General features: G+C 40.5%; 1 protein-coding gene across 2 annotated transcripts; it reads right to left on the bottom strand.

Annotated features, from left to right (window-relative positions):
• Window positions 1–202: 202 nt before the first annotated feature.
• On the bottom strand, window positions 203–18,378 carry LOC136830560 (sodium- and chloride-dependent GABA transporter 1-like). 2 transcript variants are annotated; one of them, XM_067090071.1, is made up of 14 exons: window positions 18,234–18,378; window positions 11,204–11,562; window positions 10,462–10,627; window positions 8,510–8,644; window positions 8,248–8,376; window positions 7,305–7,359; window positions 6,447–6,631; window positions 5,314–5,378; window positions 5,031–5,164; window positions 4,091–4,346; window positions 2,826–3,054; window positions 2,051–2,163; window positions 1,537–1,695; window positions 203–1,011 (listed from the first exon to the last, which is right to left on the bottom strand). In XM_067090071.1, the coding sequence occupies exons 2-14, from the start codon at window positions 11,525–11,527 to the stop codon at window positions 916–918; spliced, it is 2,046 nt and encodes a 681-aa protein (XP_066946172.1). In that variant the 5' UTR covers window positions 11,528–11,562; window positions 18,234–18,378; the 3' UTR covers window positions 203–915. The 2 variants fall into 2 exon arrangements, 1 of the variants encoding a protein (XP_066946172.1); XR_010850662.1 differs by lacking the exon at window positions 2,051–2,163 and having other exon boundaries at window positions 874–1,011; window positions 18,234–18,368.
• Window positions 18,379–18,597: the final 219 nt, after the last annotated feature.

Genomic DNA, 18,597 nt, shown 5'->3' with positions numbered 1-18,597 from the left:
CCTTGAAACTTTAACCACGGCCCCGTGGTGACCTATCCTCTATCGTTGCCAGGAGCACAATTATGGCTAACTTTAAACCTTAAATCAAATAAAAACTACTGAGGCTAGAGGGCTGCAATTTTGTCGGTTTGATGACTGGAGGGTGGATGATCAACGTGCCAATTTGCAGCCCTCTAGCCTCAGTAGTTTTTAAGATCTGAGGACGGACAGAAAAAGTGCGGACGGACAGACAAAGCCGGCACAACAGTTTTCTTTTACAGTAAAATAAAAATCTATGGCTAATCTAATTATGCCCTTACTTTGTACTTAACGTGTTTTATTACACTCCCTCATTGAAGGCACACCTAGACAGGTATACGACTCAAATGTATAACTGAACAGGTAGGTGACGGTATTCCTATTCAGGTGTCCTTGTTCAGGTCGACCTGCCAAGTATACCTGTGGGTATACCAGTGGTTATGAAAGGTGGGCTACTGAAATTCACCAGACGAGTCGCAAAGACTCCCCAGGGGGTTTGTCGTGTCATCTTGCGAAGGTAACTGTTTTTGGTAAACAAAAATATGAAGCGACTCGTTCGTTCAAGGCGAAAACAATTTTGTCCGATAGGTTCTTTGTGTTGAAGAAGTGTCTTTAGTTTCCATGAAATACTGTCTGGTCCAAAGTGCTCAGAGTTAACACTTTGAGCCTTTTGGTGATGTGACGCCTGTTGGTTGAGCTCATCAACCAATTCTCGTCACCACTGGGCTGTATATGACAGGTTGGGCCGGAAGTGACTGGTGGGTCTTGGCCCAAAATCTGAAGAAAATGTCTGCTCTGAGTGTAGTGATAACGAGATGAGAATTGTACTTCTAGGCCTATGTTGATTATATATTGGCAGTAGAACGTCCCTGCTTGCATGTCAGATCCTTGGTGCTTTCAGTCGTATGCCAGTATAAAGTCTGGCCTTTTGGAATGCTCCCTCAGGTAGGCTGGAAGGAAATCTTGAGTTGGTCTCAGAAGCAAACGCCAGTCCTAAAGAGAACGGATGATGGGTTAGTGCTGTTGCCAAAGTATTGCTTACTGATCTGTGATTCATATTAAGTCTGAGCTTAAGTCTGTTATGAGTTCTAGATACACAAATAATGGAAATACATTATGAAGTGTTTTGGTTGTTTGTCTGTGATCTACACAACCTTCCATTCAAGTCTCATTATCCCACTAATCGGTCACTAGACCCCTACAATATTAAACATTGACCCTAACTAAAACTGTCCCATAATTAACGCAGAAACCATACAATACAGCATTACCACAAAAATTTCTAAAATAAAAATCTTAAAAAAAAACTTTCCACAGATTTTTAATAACCACAGTGCCCTCTTAACTTCTCAATTTCTCTCTGATAAGCCTAGATCCAAACGGAGAAAAAATGAAGACATTGTGAGATTCTAAATATACTTTTTTGTGAAGTGGTCACCCCTCGTTTGTTTTGAGATGGGCGACAACTGAATCACCACACAGCCGACAGCAATAGGCCTAACTTCAGGCCTACCTTACCTTATCTTTTAACTGGATGTACTTGTAAACGGCGAAGGCTGGCACCAGGAGAAATGGGGAAATGGACAGGATCCACCCTAGGGGGGTGTATACGCCAGGGAGTGTGTGGTCCCCCAGGCCGGGGAGTTCAGTGTTTCTGGCTGCCCATATGATGAGACCCTACGGGAAAGAGAAGGGTATGTGTATTACATATACATATACATATATATATATATATATATATATATATATATATATATATATATATATATATATATATATATATATATATATATATATATATATATATATATCTACTGGTCACTCTTTACCAAATAAGTAAGTTTTGTGATAACTGCAATGCCATCTTCAAATGAAAGAGTACAAATAAACGCTGATGTCCATAGCAGGATTTGAACTCTCATCTGGAGTATCAGAACGTGAGAAAGAGAGAGAGAGAATAAGGCATATTTAGACTGAGCCCTAATCACCCTTCTTAAGTGTAAGCTATTCACAAGAGTAAATTTATACTTACAAAAAAGGCCACAGGAGAGATATACTTCAGTGCCAACCTCAGGTACCATTCAATAAATTTAGGAACTGTGATTTTCAACTCCTGCCTTATGATTGCCATCAGATTATCAAATCCTGGAAGGGAATGATTGGTAATTGAGTCATCCCTAAACTCTCATAGGACTCCCCACACTCTCTCATAGGATTTCGGTTCTTAAATGGTGATTGAAAACTTGAGCGAGGAGTAGACAGCATTGTTGGTGGGAAGACTCAAAAGGGAAGCGATGTAAAGTGATAGCACTTAAAGTATCGTGGCTCGTGGCCAGAGGGTAGGTAGGTGAGTAAATTTAGACTAACTCCTACCAAAGATGGTTCTTACATGTGGTGAGACTGGCCCTGCCGAAACCAGACCATTCGGGCCAATACTTTTTAATCATATTTACAGTTTAAAGAGCTTTCCAAACTCGATCATCAGAAGATCTGAAACCATCTCTGAATATTCCAGAAATATCAGTTATTTATGATTTATTATTATCTAACAACTTAAAAAATCTATTATATGAGACAAAGTCAATACTCTTTGGCAAACTCTCCCTTCTTCCAAGAAGGTCTACCTTCACTGTGCAATAATTACTCTGGTAAAACAGTTACTACATGATATGAGGAACTAATGCAATGAATTAACATTCATTCAGTCACTGTTTTGGCCAGTAATCCTTTTGACCAGAATAAAAAACCAACAGGACACTCAAGATGTATAGAGACACGTTCTCAAAAGATGGCAGATAGTCACTCACCAAATACATAACAGACGAGGATGATGTGTGGGATCCTAAGGAGAGGAAGGCTCAGACTGCACGTGTACGAGTGCATGCACTCTACGATGTAGAACCCGGTGCCCGTACACGTTGGGAGACCAAGGAGAAACATCACGAAAATGACTGCGCACACATTTGGGAAGTAGCGACTCCTTAGACGGGTGAAGTTGTCAAAGAGGGCCGTTGTGATGGTTTCCACGAGTCCCATCTGGAAGTGAGGGTGGATGCTCTTCAGTGGAAGGTGGCAAGTACGGTTTCATTCAAGTAAAATGGGATTTAATTCCGAAAAGCGGTGGACTTTGACAATATGCAATGGCTTCTGCAGAAAAGCAATTAAAGGCAGTCCCTGGTTTACGATGGGTCCGGCTTACGACGTTCTGAGGTTACGATGCTTTTCAAATAAATTCATCAGAAATTATTTCCCGGTTTACGACATGTTCCAGGGTTACGACACGTCGTACGGCGATCCAACAGAAGAAATATGGCTCCAGCATGGCAGAATAATCAAAATTTGGAGTTTTTTTAATGAAAAACTCAATAAAAATGCAGTTTACATCGTTTTCAATACACCCAAAGCATTAAAAGTAAGGTTTTCTCAGGATTTTTTACGATTTTCGACGATTTTTCGGTTTACAACGATTTTTGGTTTATGACGCAGCGTAAAAATGGAACCCCTGTCGTAAACCAGGGACTGCCTGTATAGGAATGGAAAGAATATGGAACAGAATATAAAATTTTGGCCAAAGTCAAGCGTTGGGACCTATGAGGGAAATTGAGAGTAAGAAGGTTCTAAAGGAATAACAGCTGCACTATGAAACAATTGTTATGAGAGGGTGAAAGTAAGATGGAAGAAAGAGAATATGAACAGAGGTACAGTGAAAGGAATGAAAGGGGCTGCAGCTAGGGGCCAAAGGGATGCTGCGAAGAACCTTCTGTAATGCCCATAGTGACCGGTGTGAGGTGAATTGACGGCAGTAAATAAAGTAATCATAGGGAATTATGGGGACAGGTCATCAAACAGGAATGTATCACTGCCGGAGGCATTGTGTTTCACGGACAAATATCTTGCTGCTTTTGTTTAGTGAAATGATTAATTACTACTTGTAACCTCGTTCATGATGTAAAATCTATTCATAACAGTAGCTGGTAGGGTATTTACAATATGTTTCCTATGCCTGAATTACAGACAAGAATTCTGTATCTGGTGCTAAATCGAATTAGGACCAAGTCTCACTGCATCTCACCAGACTATCGATGCCCAGTGTCAGGATCATCATGAAGAAGAGCACAAACCAAATAGGGGCATTCACATTGGCCAAGAAAGCTGGGTACGCTATGAAGACGACTTCCACCCCCATTCTGCCGACTGTGTGATTGGCGTTGAACAGAGCTTCAATTTCCACATTCAAGTCAGAGGTCAGCTTACTCAGGGAGACAAAGACCAGACACCCACAGAGGAATGACGCTGCAGTGTCCCACAAGATGATGAACAGCGCAGTCCTGCAAAGGAAAGGAAGAAAATGAGCCACATCGAGTCTAGCTTGATTTGACCTGATTCAATGAAATTCAGGCTGTCAAGACAACCGCTGGGGCACTTTCCGCCATTCAGCACTTGAGACAGTGAAAAGAGGGAGTTTGGGTGGCTGGACAGCAAGATAAAGAGATCCAGAGAGCGAAGGAGGTGAAGTACAAGGATCTAAAGGTAGAATTGAGAGAAAATCCCTCTGTTGCACTAACAGCTAGGGAAGTTGGAGGCGAGATTTAAGAAGGGAATCGGGAATAAGAAATGAGTGCAACTAGGGGCTGAAAGGATGCTGCAAACACTCCTTAGTAATACCTTCAGTGTACCAAGTGAGGTGCACTAATGGCACTGACCCCACCCTCATGGGGAGTCTTGTCTGAGAGGAAGGAGTGTTTCTAGGTAGCCATAAGTTTTGCCAGGCCGTAACTGCACTGTTTCATTTGATGATGTCTGAAGAAAATACATGAATAATTCCCCAGCGCCTGTAAAACTTAGATTTCAACCCATAGACTATGACTGGGGGCATTTCAACATAACAGAAGCCTGACAATCATTCACGAAGTGTGTGAAGCTCTTGTCATATTTTACATGTAAATTTTTCTCACTGATACCAAAAGTTACGGTCCCAACAATGAATGTGATGCTACGGAACTGTTCCTTACCAGAGGGTATTTTGTCGCAGGTCATTGTAAGAAGCTAGGGTTATGGCGCCTCCGAAAAGGTGACCCAAGGTGAACAAAACTTGTGAAGCAGCATCAGTCCATATTTCCCACGTCAGCAGTTTGGTGGCGTCCACCTACAGAATGTTGACAAAATAATAAAAAAAAAGATATGTCCAGTAATAGATCAATTGCAGATGTAAATGAATTGCTTGTTTCAGGTTCTGTATTACCGTTCTGATAAGTGTAAATCAAATGACTACAATATATGTATGGCTACAGTTACCTGTTTTGGGGAGAAATATAAATCGAAGCTATTATTCCATACATCCAGGTCATACTTCAGGTAACCTGTAAGAGATTCAAGGAAGAATAAGTGCCAAATGATTATATTTACTTTCTTTAACAATCCTACTGTGCTTTGTGGACTATGGTCCTCAAGCAAAAATAATAATGTTATCAGATTCAATGCTTTGTTTTTGGTGCTACATATGCAGCCTTTCTATAAAGTTTGACATCAGTGCCCCAGTGCCAGATTGAACAAACAGTACAGTAGCCAGTCTTATTCAAGTCAGAGCAAATGAAGTTTGGCCGCTCACCCACAGATGTTTTGCTCAAGCTCTCCTGAAGCTAATACCCTTTTGATACTGAGCACAGGTAGTAAATTTACTTAAGTCCAATAGGAAAAACACATTTGAACTGTTAACCAGCAGGGTTAACTGGTATCCATGCCAGCCTGGAAATCGTGTAGGGTTCTTTTCCAGATCACGAAACTACAAAAAGCTGGAAGGATCTGAGCTGCAAGAATCAGTCCCAGAGATATTAGACCATTTAGTATATTAAGCAATTGTAGTTCCCTTTACTGAGGATCTTGGCACATGGGACATGGACAGCAACAACTCACAAAAGTACGATATAGCCATGAAAATGGAGAACTTCACACTATACGAATCTTGAAATACTTATGCTTATGTTTACATTGACAGAAACACTTTACCCTAAGAAAGAAAACAAAAGGGTCACTGCAATGAGAGATGCATGAAGGATAAGGTGATGACTATCCTGACAGTTGTTTATACATCAGAGTGAAGAGGACTGGTGAAGAAGATATGACAGGGGTATTCAAGAGAACAAAGCCATTACACCAGGATCTGGAGGCCATGTTACCATAACTAGGCCCAGTTTGATTTAGGCTTAAAAAGAAGAAAGTAGTACCATGAGATGTAGAAACTTAAGTTAGTGAAAATCGAAGCAATGAAGACATTGCAAAGCCTAGTAGTGAAGCGAAAAAAATAGTCGATGAATAATTTGGAGTAGAGTATAATGAAGATTGGCTGAGCGAGTGGGTGTATTTGACATGTCAGCGGAGAGCACCCCAAGCACTAGCAAACAACTAACATAGCTGGTTATTTTACTTACTATAGGCCAAAAGTAGTAACATCACAGCATACGGGAACGTATTGGTGAAGTACATGACCTTGCTTGAACTCCTGATGCCACGGACAAGGGTCAGCGTGACAAACAGCCAGGTTAGACCAAGACCCAGAACTAACTGAGGCTGGATCTCGAAGTCCTTGTCGTCGTTCAAGTGGACCACTTCATTTCTGTGACAATACAGGGAATGAAAAATAACTGGACTTTAACCTCAGCAATATCATCTATTTAGCAATAAAGTTTGAAATATCATGGTCATACATTGAATTTTTTTTAAGTTCAAGTAGTCATAAAGTGAAATGGCAAATGAATATGGTTAAACTAGATGCATGCTCAAGAAATCAGGATGCATTGGACAAAGGAAGGTGGAGAAGGCTGACAGGAAACAGCGACCCCATATAGAAATGGGCAAAGCTGAAGACAAAAAAGAAGAAAATAGACGCATGTATCAAGATTCAGGGCAAATACTGTTGGGTATGGAGAGTTTCACCGCCCCATTTGGGATAAAGATGCCCTAGGGCAGGTTAAAGTAGTGCACACAGCCTCTGAATAGGCTAGGTTAATTAAGATGGGTAAGCAAGTGGGTAATCCAAGATAAACCACTCAAAAAAAAAAAAAAATTTATGGAAAATACAGTGTTTGAAAATTCAAGTTCTCTCTCCATAGGTCTAGTGACACAAGACACCCCTCCACTCCACTGAGTTATAGGAGGAGCAAGGCAATAGCCCCTTAGGCCTATATCTCAGCAGGTGGACCTATGCTCCCTTGCTCCAAACCTTCTGCCCCTAGCTAACTAGAATATATTATTACCATTTGCTTTGATAGCTGATTCAACTGACTCACCTGAAAAACTCCACTGACTTTTGGTAGTTATCGTCTGGTAAGCCAAGTCCGGAAGCTTGGAAAAAAATAATTGTCAATATTAATAATTGTAAAAATATACTCTATTTTAGCAATAACATTCTCTCTCTCTCTCTGTCTCTCTCTCTCTCTCTCTCTCTCTCTCTCTCTCTCTCTCTCTCTCTCTCTCAGGGTCTCACAGGGTTAAGAGTTAAACCATCAACGCTCTTTTGTATAACAATACATACAAATTATTCTGAAAATAATCTCCAAGAATCACTATTGAAGATCTACAAGCTTCTTGAAAGTCTTGCAATCCATGTCGAAATGGTTTTGTATTTCATGATATTATTATTACTATTATTATTCAGATGATGAACCCTATTCATATGGAACAAGCCCACAGGGGTCATTGACATGAAATTCAATCTCCCAAAGAATACGGCGTTCATTCAAAAGAAGTAACAGAAGGTAAAGGGAAATATAGAAAGGGAAGATCAGTTATTAGAAAAACATATGTATCAGCAAATAAATAAATAGATAAAATACAAGGAGAATTTCTAGGGTAGTAATGCACTGCATCTTCGCTTGAATTTCTGAAGATCTAATTGCACAATGCCCAGAGGGAGGCTGTTCCACAGTCCAACGATGTGAGTAGGAAAGGACCTCTGGAACCGAGAAGTTTGACAGTGAGGCACATTTACTGCTTATTGATGCTGCTGTTCAGTGAATCTGGCTGCTCTCGGCAGGAGAAAGGGATCAGGGATCAATAGTGAATGCGAAAGATCTGTTGAAATGCAACTTATGAAAAAGTGACAAACAAGAGACCCTCCGTCGAAGGTCCAAGTCATAACTGCTACTACTGGGACCCAGAAACCTACCACCACGAACCACTCTATCTAAATAATAACTTCTGAAAAATTCGACGGTGGCTTTAGCAACTCACCTGTGCGATTAGGGGCGAAAGTGAAGTCTTTCCTGGCGGAGTGCTGAATGTAGGTGATGGTCCAGCCCAAAACAACAGCGTAGTAAATGCTTATAAGAGCAGATGACAGCACCATCGCCCAGCCTACACCTAGTGAGAGAGAAACACTTTATTGCACAGAAATTTTTATTGCGCAAAAACATATTTATTGTGCAAAAAATGCTTATCGTGCAAATAATTACCGCTATGAAAAATGTGCATTATATTCTTATATCTTAGTTACCAGAGAATAAAGGCGCCATTGAAGCATAGGCGTTCGTGGGTCCGAGACTCAGGTACTGTCCAATGGATATGTCGACCACCGTCAGAGGGAAGCCGAGCACCACCAGGGTGACGCCGTAGGCGATGAGGAAGTACACTGTAAAATAAAGAAGAAGAAATACATATATTACTTGCATTAATACAGTCCAGTGTTGCCGTTTTGTGGTTTTTTGTCTGATAACGTGGTCAGATAGCGATATCTGGCATCTCTCTGTGACCACACCGACTATGACTGCTTCTTTGTAAAATAAACCCCCACACTTTATAACATTGCTTTAAATTTTGGTAATTAAGCTTTGATAACGACTAAAAAACTACCATAAATAAAATATATACAGAATATGTTTTATTTAATCCTTAAATAACAAAAGCTTTAAGTTGTATTAAAATTTGTAAAGTCAAATCGAATATTCATCTCCTACTGATGGTCAACTTTGACAATATGGAGGAAAATTAAGGCTATTTCACACCGGATGCGATGCTGTTCACGCCATGCTGTGGCAGTCATGCTGCGGCATGTGGGTTTTAATCACTGGCATTATTTCAAGTGAGGCCATTCACGCCAGGTGTGAAGCTATGCTACCGATGTCTGCGACATAGTGTTCATAGCTTCCAAGATTGCCGGGCACCCAATCTTTGTGGACGTAGCTCGTCTCGCGCATGCGCACTTGGGTCTCACAGCAGATGTTCCCGCCCCCGCCTTTGACTTAGTTGGTGTCCTTCTTCTTCATAAGTTGTTCTATGAATGATAGAACTTCACAGAATTGAGCTGGAGACAGTCTGAAATATTGTCTAAATTAATTTTCTCCTCGTCCATTTCCAGCTCTAGAACAAGGTGATGATATTCACCAGATTCTGGTCTTGTCATATTTGTGTCATGCACCCACTTCTTTTTTCTCTTATTCATTGCTAAACTTAACAGTAATAGCTCCTCCTCCTCCTCCTCCTCCTCCTCCTCCTCCTCCTCCTCCATCATCTCAAGGGACCACAGCGTACTGTCTCCCATCACTGCAGCAAAGGAACTGTGTGTCCACAGACATTCATAGCTTTTGGTGTGAATACCCATGTGGAGAGTATAGCTAGTATGGTTCCTCATTGGACGGGTGGGTATCATTCTCGGCTAGCACTCTGCTGGTCCTGCGTTCGATTCTCCGACCGGTCAATGAAGAATTACAGGAATTTATTTCTGGTGATAGAAATTAATTTCTCGTTATGTGGTTCGAATTCTGCAATAAGCTGTAGGTCCCATTGCTAGGTAACCAATTGGTTCCTAGCCACGTAAAATAAATCTAATCCTTCGGGCCAGCCCTAGGAGAGCTGTTAATCAGCTCAGTGGTCTAGTTAAACTTAGGTATACTTAACTTTTTATGGCTCTGTAGCATAGCGTAGCGCACTTAGCATTGCATCTGATGTGAAACGGCCTTTATGCAGATGCAGCTGCAACGTTAACACTGACGTTTAGTCGTTTACCCACACTGAGTGTGGTCACGGTGGCAACACTGCTACGGTCTGGCTACATAAGGTTGAGACTTGAAGGCGATTAGCGCTGCTGCCATATTTTCTTAACCCCGTTCAAACTTTCCAGGAAAAAGGGGGAGGGTTTGGTAGATTTGGCATTCGGTTTGAGTGGCTCTGCCACTTCCTGGTGTATGGATGCGGAAGTGAAGGGACACCGGTCACAGTAAAAAGGGGATTGTTTGTCACCTCCCTCCATTCATTGGTACAAAGGCAAAACACAGATATCAAAACATTGTACTTGGACCTTGCTGTGCATTTTTCATAATGCTTAATACAAAGTTTAATTAAAGATGGGAAACATGTCACGCCGCTAATTATAGGAAAGTCTCAACCTTCCATAGCTATAATAGAATATAACCGAAGACTGACAAGAGAGAGAGAGAGAGATGGACTTACCTCCCTTATGTTTGTAGCAGTAGTATGGGAATCGCCACATGTTGCCCAGACCCACCACTGCAGCCAATAGTCCCATAATGCTGTCTGATGTGCTGTTCCATTTCTGTCTCGTCGGGACGGGTCCTGCCAAGTACAGGAACAGTCTCACCACCCATTTCCTTAAACCCTGGAATAAACAGATCAAGCGTGTTATCCTATTGCTCAACTGAATGGCTTGAACTTAGGTTCTGATCCTACACACTGCTCTTCACCTACCAGCTCTGCTTTCTGTCTCACTTTCTCAGTTCTAAGGCATATAATCTCGAAATTCTTCTAAGAAAAGGTGAGTGATTAGTTTTAACTAATTCATTCTAAGGAATTAAAAAATCTTTCAGAATATTGCCAGATCATTTTTTTTTATAATAATCCACGTGCTTCAGATATGTCGTGTGTGGAATGGACATGAGAATTTGCTTAAAAGAAATATTGATGGCAATACAATTTCACTCCAGTGACAAAAAACTGCTAATGCTTTGGAGAACTGTCTTGTAATCACTGTAGATTGCCATGCAGAATCCCTTAAACATTCTATTAAATTATGAAATCTGGACATTAATAATAGTGTATTATGCTATTAGCTTATATTCTTCACAGAAGCCACAGTAAAATTTCTGGAAGTCTCCAGAGCATTATCAAGTCTGAATTCAAGAATAAAGGAAGTCTTCATTATAAATAAAAAGTGAAACATGAACATCTTATTTACCTGATACATTCTCTTAGCTTGCTGTTGAATATTGCTCAATGGCCAGGCTTTAACGGAACTCTTTGTTGCTGGAAGACCTTGGCTGGGGTCTACCCCTGCCTCTGTATGTCCATTGAGCTGAGAACCACTGGTTGGAGTGCTTTCCCTGGTGGGACTAAGAGAGTCGTCGTTGTCCTGCACTCTGTTGTTGCTTGGCTCCAAGGCAGGTGGCAGGTTGTGCCTGGCGATGCCATCTTGATCAGTTTGAACTCCAGGCATGATTACAGTTCTGGTGCCAGAAAAGTTCATTTCAAGAGGCCCTCCTTGTCGCCCGTTGCTCTCCATTTTCAGCCCGGCTTTGTTGGTCGTCTACTGGTACTCTGGGCATAAACACAAAAGAAAATTATATTACATGAAGTTTATGAGATCTCAAAGACTCCTATGGTTAGGAAATGTGATGAAAAAGGGGGATTGGTGAAAGTTTTAATAGTGGTGTCCCTCAGTGGTCTATTAGGACTCAATCTCTTTAACCCCATCTTGATCTGTGACCCTCCACCCACTCGCCTCTGTAAGGTGAATTCCGTTTCTGCCGGCATAAGGCCAACTTAATCTAAGAGAACAGAAAATGCTATAGCAAAAGCCAGGCCTCTTTGTAGCTAAGCCCCCGCCCACTGCACGCCAGTGATTGGCTAGCTCTTGAAAGAGGAATGACGTCACACTAATTAACAGTCCAAATGATTACTGTTGTGTTGAAGTCTCCAGTACTATTCTTCAGTGCACAGGGGATGAGGTTGCAGGACCCACACCCTTCTTTGCTTTGATTGTGACCAACAACCACCAGCTGACAACCAGGTACTGTTTTTAAGTGTGGAGGAAAGAAGGGTGTGGGTCCTGCAGCCTCATCCCCTCTGCACTGAAAAATAATACTGGAGACTTCAACGGAGCAGTACAGTAAGTAATTATCCATACACCTGGAGATTTCAACTCTGCTTGTGTATTGAGGCTGCGCATGAGCAAAAGAAAACACAAAGATACACGGACAATTTGATCCAAGATCTTCGTAATAATATTATATAACTTAATATATCTTTTAAAGGAGATATCAATTGCGCACTTCACAACTCCAGGAACCCAAATCCTTACTGGTAATCATATAACTATAAGATCTCGAGTAGCTTAAATAAGGTGAGCAGAAAAAAAAATAGTCTTATTTTACAACTTTTCGAAGAATGCCTAATGTTTGCAGTATCTGAAGTAACTAGGCTTTGTTTTTCTCTCGCTTAGCAAGTTGTTGTACTTCCAGTGTTGTTTTCCACACTGACCATGTCCATTTTGGAACAGTAAAACGCTCCGTCAGAGCAAAATACAATCAATCTGTTGGAGATCTGGAACGTACAATATAATCACACCGTTTGAATGACGTCACGATGCTTGGCGCGGGGACTTTTCCCCGGTGAATATGAAACGCAAAGCGGTTATTTACATCGCCCCACGTCAAGTGTTCTAATACCTAAGGGTCGGTGGGAATGGGAGGGGTTGTCTTCACGGGGTGTGGGGGGGTGGGGGACCGGCTCTCCCAAGGTTTGTGTTTCTTTCTCTCCCGCAGACTAGGACAGTGTTGCCAGATTACAAGATTTAGAAATCATGGACACTTGAAATTTCTCACCATATACGAAAAATCTATACCTTTACACACACTCAGACCAATAAAAAACGTAGAGACAATTATCACGTACGTGAAAAACATAAAGCAAGAATTTTAATGGTGTATGAAGAAAGCAAAATTATTTGGAAAATGAATAAGCAATGCAAACAATTCAGAAACTAAACTAGCTTACTTTCATTTGGAGCATAAGAGTACAAATTAAAATAAATTATAATAAATTTGAACTTAAATCTTTAATTACATTTCTCTGACTCTGCTTTTTTCAATAGGTCCTGATTTTCTAGCACCCGCCTATAAAATTCTTGACGCTGAAAATTAAGGTTCCTTGTGCATTGTAAGATAGCTTCTACAGAAGCCACATCCAACTTGCTTCGTTCATCGATTTATGGATTTAGGCATATATACCAAGCACTGGGGCGACTAAGGCCAATCAGCGCTGAAACGGAAATTGACAGTGAAAGTTTGAAAGGTGTAACAGGAGGAAAACCCTTAAATAATGCCCACATTGCTCCGCAAGTGGTGCACTGACGGCGCTACCCAGCTACGGGATCCTGTCTTCAGAGAAAGCCAACGATTTTTAGAATGTGAGAGAATGAGGCGGCATTCTGAACACCAGCAAACTCGCAGAAATCTTTAAGCTTCTCAAGAAGTTCGAACAGTATGAATACTGAAGTCAGGAAACAACTGAACAACGATCACTTCAACATCAACCGAAAGTATGTGGGCTGGACATCCAAAACCTTCCCTCCATCGAATCATTCACGCTTTCCTTGAATTTTGAAAAGACATTGTTTGTGCCTTTGCGCAAACGTCCACCAGGATTAGTACTAGTGTTATCTCCACCAAAAGCTATAATACATTTCGTCACGTCTAGTCCTAACTCGACGAGGCTCTCTCTCTGCAGAAGCTTGCTATTGATTTGTCAGCAAGCCATTTTTCCGTGAAAAATATTGCACAATCAACGGAAATATTTTCTCAGCATTGTGATTACTTGCGTCTGTAGATATGCCATAAAAAAAGTTATTTATATCTTCAACAATCTCGGCAGCACATTTTGTCCTAGCACTTGAAAATTTGCTTGCAATTTTAGAATCAGGGAATACTGTTGGTAGTAATATATTCGTACAGTCATTTGAACTGCATGACTGATTATGATGAACAGTATGAAAGGCCATAGCTACTTCTGCGGCTATTATTTTATTTTTTTCGTCTGTGTTTTTCTGGATCAAGAAGTTTGTTACTTATTCGTCTTTTTTTTTAAGTAGAGGAAATACTGTATCGTTTGTGCTTTGCTGAATCTGTGTCTATTTATACTCCTCCCGCCATCTTCAATACCAAGAGTGCAGTTACATAAACCACAGTTCCCGCTTCGTTTGATAAATGTCCATTTGCTAGAATATTCATCACGAAGTTTACATTTGCGTTTTGGCATCCTGGGACGGATGAATTAGCTTTCAAGTCGAAAAAAAAAGTAGGACGTGGTAAATAGTAACAATTAGTGACAGGATGATTCAATGCTAATGCAGACACATAGATCTGCTCAGCTGGAGAGCAAGAGGGTAACTGTCTCTGTTCGTACAGTTACCAACATATTGGCGATTACGACGTACACCGTTTGCATGACGTCACCTTGCCTGGGGTGGGGACTTTCCCCGGTAGGTATAGGAAAGGCGAAGATGATATTCACTTTGCTCTAAGCATTCTAATACCGAAGGGGGTTTGGGAATGGGAGGGGATGTCACTGCGGTGTGTGGGTGGGTAGGAGGACGCTCTCACGGGGATTTTTTTTCTTTGGCTCTCTCCCTCAGACTAGGAACATTCTTCCTCTTCGATTGTCAGGTGCAACTTGCATACTTGGCGGACGAGTCAATGTGATGATACTGGTTTTCCACTGTGTTCTTCACTTTCCCGTCGTCAGTCGATATTTCTTCTTTTTCTTCTTCTTTGTTCAAGTCTTCCATGGCGTTGTCAGTTATGAATTATTACTCTTTTTTCTCTCTCTCCTTTGCCATCCACCTCGGTTTCTCTCTCTCTCTTTCTCTCTCTCTCTCTCTCTCTCTCTCTCTCTCTCTCTCTCTCTCTCTCTCTCTCTCTCTCTCTCTCTTTAGATTGAGCCAGATAGTTTTGCGTCATGGTAGGTCTGTGTTAATAGTAACATGAAATTAGGTTTCGTCTGTGAAAAAATGGCAAAGAATCTGATTTTTGCGGGAATGTGGAGCGATATATGTCTAGCATCACCCCCCCCCAAAAAAAAATTAGTCTCTCAGGGGTGGGCAACATATTTTTTCGGCCTCCTTTATCACCACACATTCAGAGCCAAAATAAAAGCAGTTTTTACCATAAAATTAGTTAAAAGAAAAAGACTTGGAAACCGTTGTTCCTACGAAAGTAAGGCACAGAAGAACAGAAATTGGAATCATAAAAACACGTCCAATGCTTCAGTCCCCGTCTCAAAATGTCTAACAGTTAGACTGCCATGGCCGTTCGAAATTTGAATGATGTCAGATTTAATATTTATTTCTCTATCTGGAAAGCAGTCATTCAAAACAACTTCATACCTCAAATTATATAGGAGATATTGCAATTAAAAATTGTTGTATCCCAATTTCATCGCAAAAAAACAAGGAAAAATGTAGCGTTCTTTAATGTAACTCACAAATGGTCATTTATTCAAAAAAAGTGCGTGGAATAAAAAAAATATTCAGAATATCAAAATATGTCATATGAGGTAATTATCAACTTCATGACACTGACAATATGGGAGATATTATAATTCACTTTTTGAGTATTTCAATTTCATCATGAAATATCAAAACGATAAGCAATTCATTATCTAAAAAAATCATTTATTTAAAAACAAAATATCCAAGGAAAAACTTTAGAAACATCAACATATACTAAATAAATTAAGTTTTAACTTAATATCTCTGAATATAGCGAATACATATTCCAAATTTTGTTTTGAGCACAATTTCAACACCAACCTTACGGTACAAGGGGCAATCTGTGAAGGAACAAAGATCTGACATACTGTAGTACTACAGTTCTAATATTATTTGTAATTTGTTTAGGAAAAGCTATAACTGATATTATCAAAACTAAATTCGATATCTTTATTTTGCTCTGCCATTTGAACAATGGCCACCGTAGACCTCACAAGCTGTAACACAAAAGAGAACCCCTCTTCTACAGCTAACTTTTTTGGGGTGATTTTTCGTAATTTTTTCACAGATTTATTGCATTTTGCTTTAATTTCATGTTACTATGACTCTCTCTCTCTCTCTCTCTCTCTCTCTCTCTCTCTCTCTCTCTCTCTCTCTCTCTCTCTCTCTCTCCCCTGTCAGTCTTCGGTTAGTTGGGTGGCTTAAATGAAACCAGGTTCTTAAAAGCATAGGCCTAAGAGGTAATACATTGTATTTATCTCCCCCAACCCACACCCATCTCTCTCTCTCTCTCTCTCTCTCTCTCTCTCTCTCTCTCTCTCTCTCTATTTTTCCAGCCAAACAAATTCTTTGACAACTCCTCAGCCAACACATGCCCCAACAATGTGGGCGTTTTCCAGTTGTGTTCAAAATTACCTTGTGTTGTGAGAGAGAGGACAATTAAAAGGCTCTATTTGACTAGCGGAGACAAAGACTAAAGAATGCATAATCTCTAGAGTGATCTAGACCTTGGTTACGTCGTGACAGAATGTCCCAAAGCCAGTTAATTATACAAACATATGTTCGCGCCTAAGGCTCCTTCCTCTCAGCCCAATCTGTTGACGAATCATTTGGTAGACATCATCTCTCTATCTCCAGACCTGAATTCTACCCACAGATCCACAATGATAATTCCAGTCCTTTCGACCTACGGTACTAGTTGAATTGAATATAGAGTTTAGACCCAAGGCCAAGCACTGGGTCCTATGAGGTCATTCAGTGCTGGAAAGGAAATTGAGGGGAGGTAGGTCTGAAAGGTGTAACGGGAGGAAAACCTCGCAGTTGCTATATGGAATAATTTGTTAAGAGAAGGTGGATAGCGAGATGGATGAAAGAATATGAGAGGAGGTACAGTAAAAGGAACGAAAGGGGTTGCAGATACGGGCCGAAGGGACGCTGCAAAGAGCCTTTAGTAATGCTTACAGTGCACCCCGTGAGGTGCACTGACAGCCCTATCCCCCTACAGGACTTATGGTACTAGTTTAAGTGGACAAATTTTAATCGAATTTTCATGTCTTCGTGTTTTCTTTGAGCGACAGACACGAAGCAAATATAACTATGAGGATGTCTGGAACTTGAGAGCTAATAAAACCTTTTGCCCTGTAGGAGGGCAGTGCCGTCAGTGCACCTCATGCGGTGCACTGTAGGCACTACTTAGGGTCTTTGCAGCGTGCCTTCGGCCCCTAGCTGCAACCCCCTTTCGTTCATTTTAATGTACCTCCTTTCATGTTCTCTTTCTTCCACCTTACTTTAAACCTTCTCCTAATAGCTGATTCCTCCTGTTACACCTTTCAAACCTTTTACTGTCAATTTCCGCTTCAGCGCTGAATGACCTCATAGGTCCCAGTGCTTGGCCTTGGGCCTAAATTCTATATTCAGTTCAATTCAATAAATGTTTTTGAAACCAATCACTGTGACCCTGTCAGCAACATTCAGGCGAAAAGTTAGCAGAGAGTGGAAATGTTATATATATATATATATATATATATATATATATATATATATATATATATATATATATATATATATATATATATATATATATATATGTATATTTTTTTCAAAATATAAAAATTTCAAGCATGAGAGAGTAAAGCCGGGAATTATCTATCGACTAAGCATGAAATCACAACATACGTATATTAGTCGACCACTCACTGTAACCTCAGAGCATGAAACCGCCTAAATACTTCCTTTTTTTAAATATCAAAACTTATATCCAGATCACCAGTGATTGTGCCGAGCCGTTTACGACGAGCAGTATCAAAATAATTAACAGCTTTGTGTGTTCATCAGCGTATCGAATAAAATCTTATATGTCGTTACTAAATGCACCTTGAACGTATGATAGAACATTCATGAAAATGGTTACTGTAAACTTGGCGTTGGCAACACTGTCTCCAAGGCATTTTCCCACGTTTTCACCGTTTTCAATGAATTACTCATCTTTCAGAGAAAATGTCATTTGAGATGACCACTTAGCGTTATTCTAAACAATTTCCTAATGGAATTCATACATCATAATCGTTTAATTGTAAACAACACACAAAAATACATTATGTAATTCTCGCGTCCACTGACTGTGTACAGAGATAAGCTGGAAGGAAAAACCTTCACTCGAGGAACACTTGATAACCGAAAGCCTTCACGAAATACTACAAAAGCCCTTCATGAATGGACCTACCTTTGTGAAGGATTAATGTACCGCGAGAATACAGGCAACATTCGAACAAAGGATATGTGAAGGTCGGTTCCTTTGCCGAGGATGACCACAGGTCGAATGCTGTTGTCGAGAGAAGATCTCGGGAGTTCTCTTCCAAGGAAATTCTGGATGGATGATTCTCCTCCTAGACTTACTACTACTTTGAGGTGTCAGTTTGGCATTTTCATCATTATTATTATTATTTCATCGCGTGCATGGCTCTCTCTCCTTTATGTACACTGTGCTGGTAATAATACGCCAGCTGACCTGTTGCATACATAGAAGCAAAAGAAAAAATATGTTTTAGCCACTTAAACCAAAAAATGCGGATCATTGCATCATGCCG

This window comes from Macrobrachium rosenbergii, chromosome 47 (assembly GCF_040412425.1).
Source record: "Macrobrachium rosenbergii isolate ZJJX-2024 chromosome 47, ASM4041242v1, whole genome shotgun sequence".
NCBI classification, from domain to species: Eukaryota; Metazoa; Arthropoda; class Malacostraca; order Decapoda; family Palaemonidae; genus Macrobrachium; species Macrobrachium rosenbergii.
The sequence above is the reverse complement of the archived record's forward strand: the minus strand, read 5'-3'. Positions and strand labels throughout refer to the sequence as shown.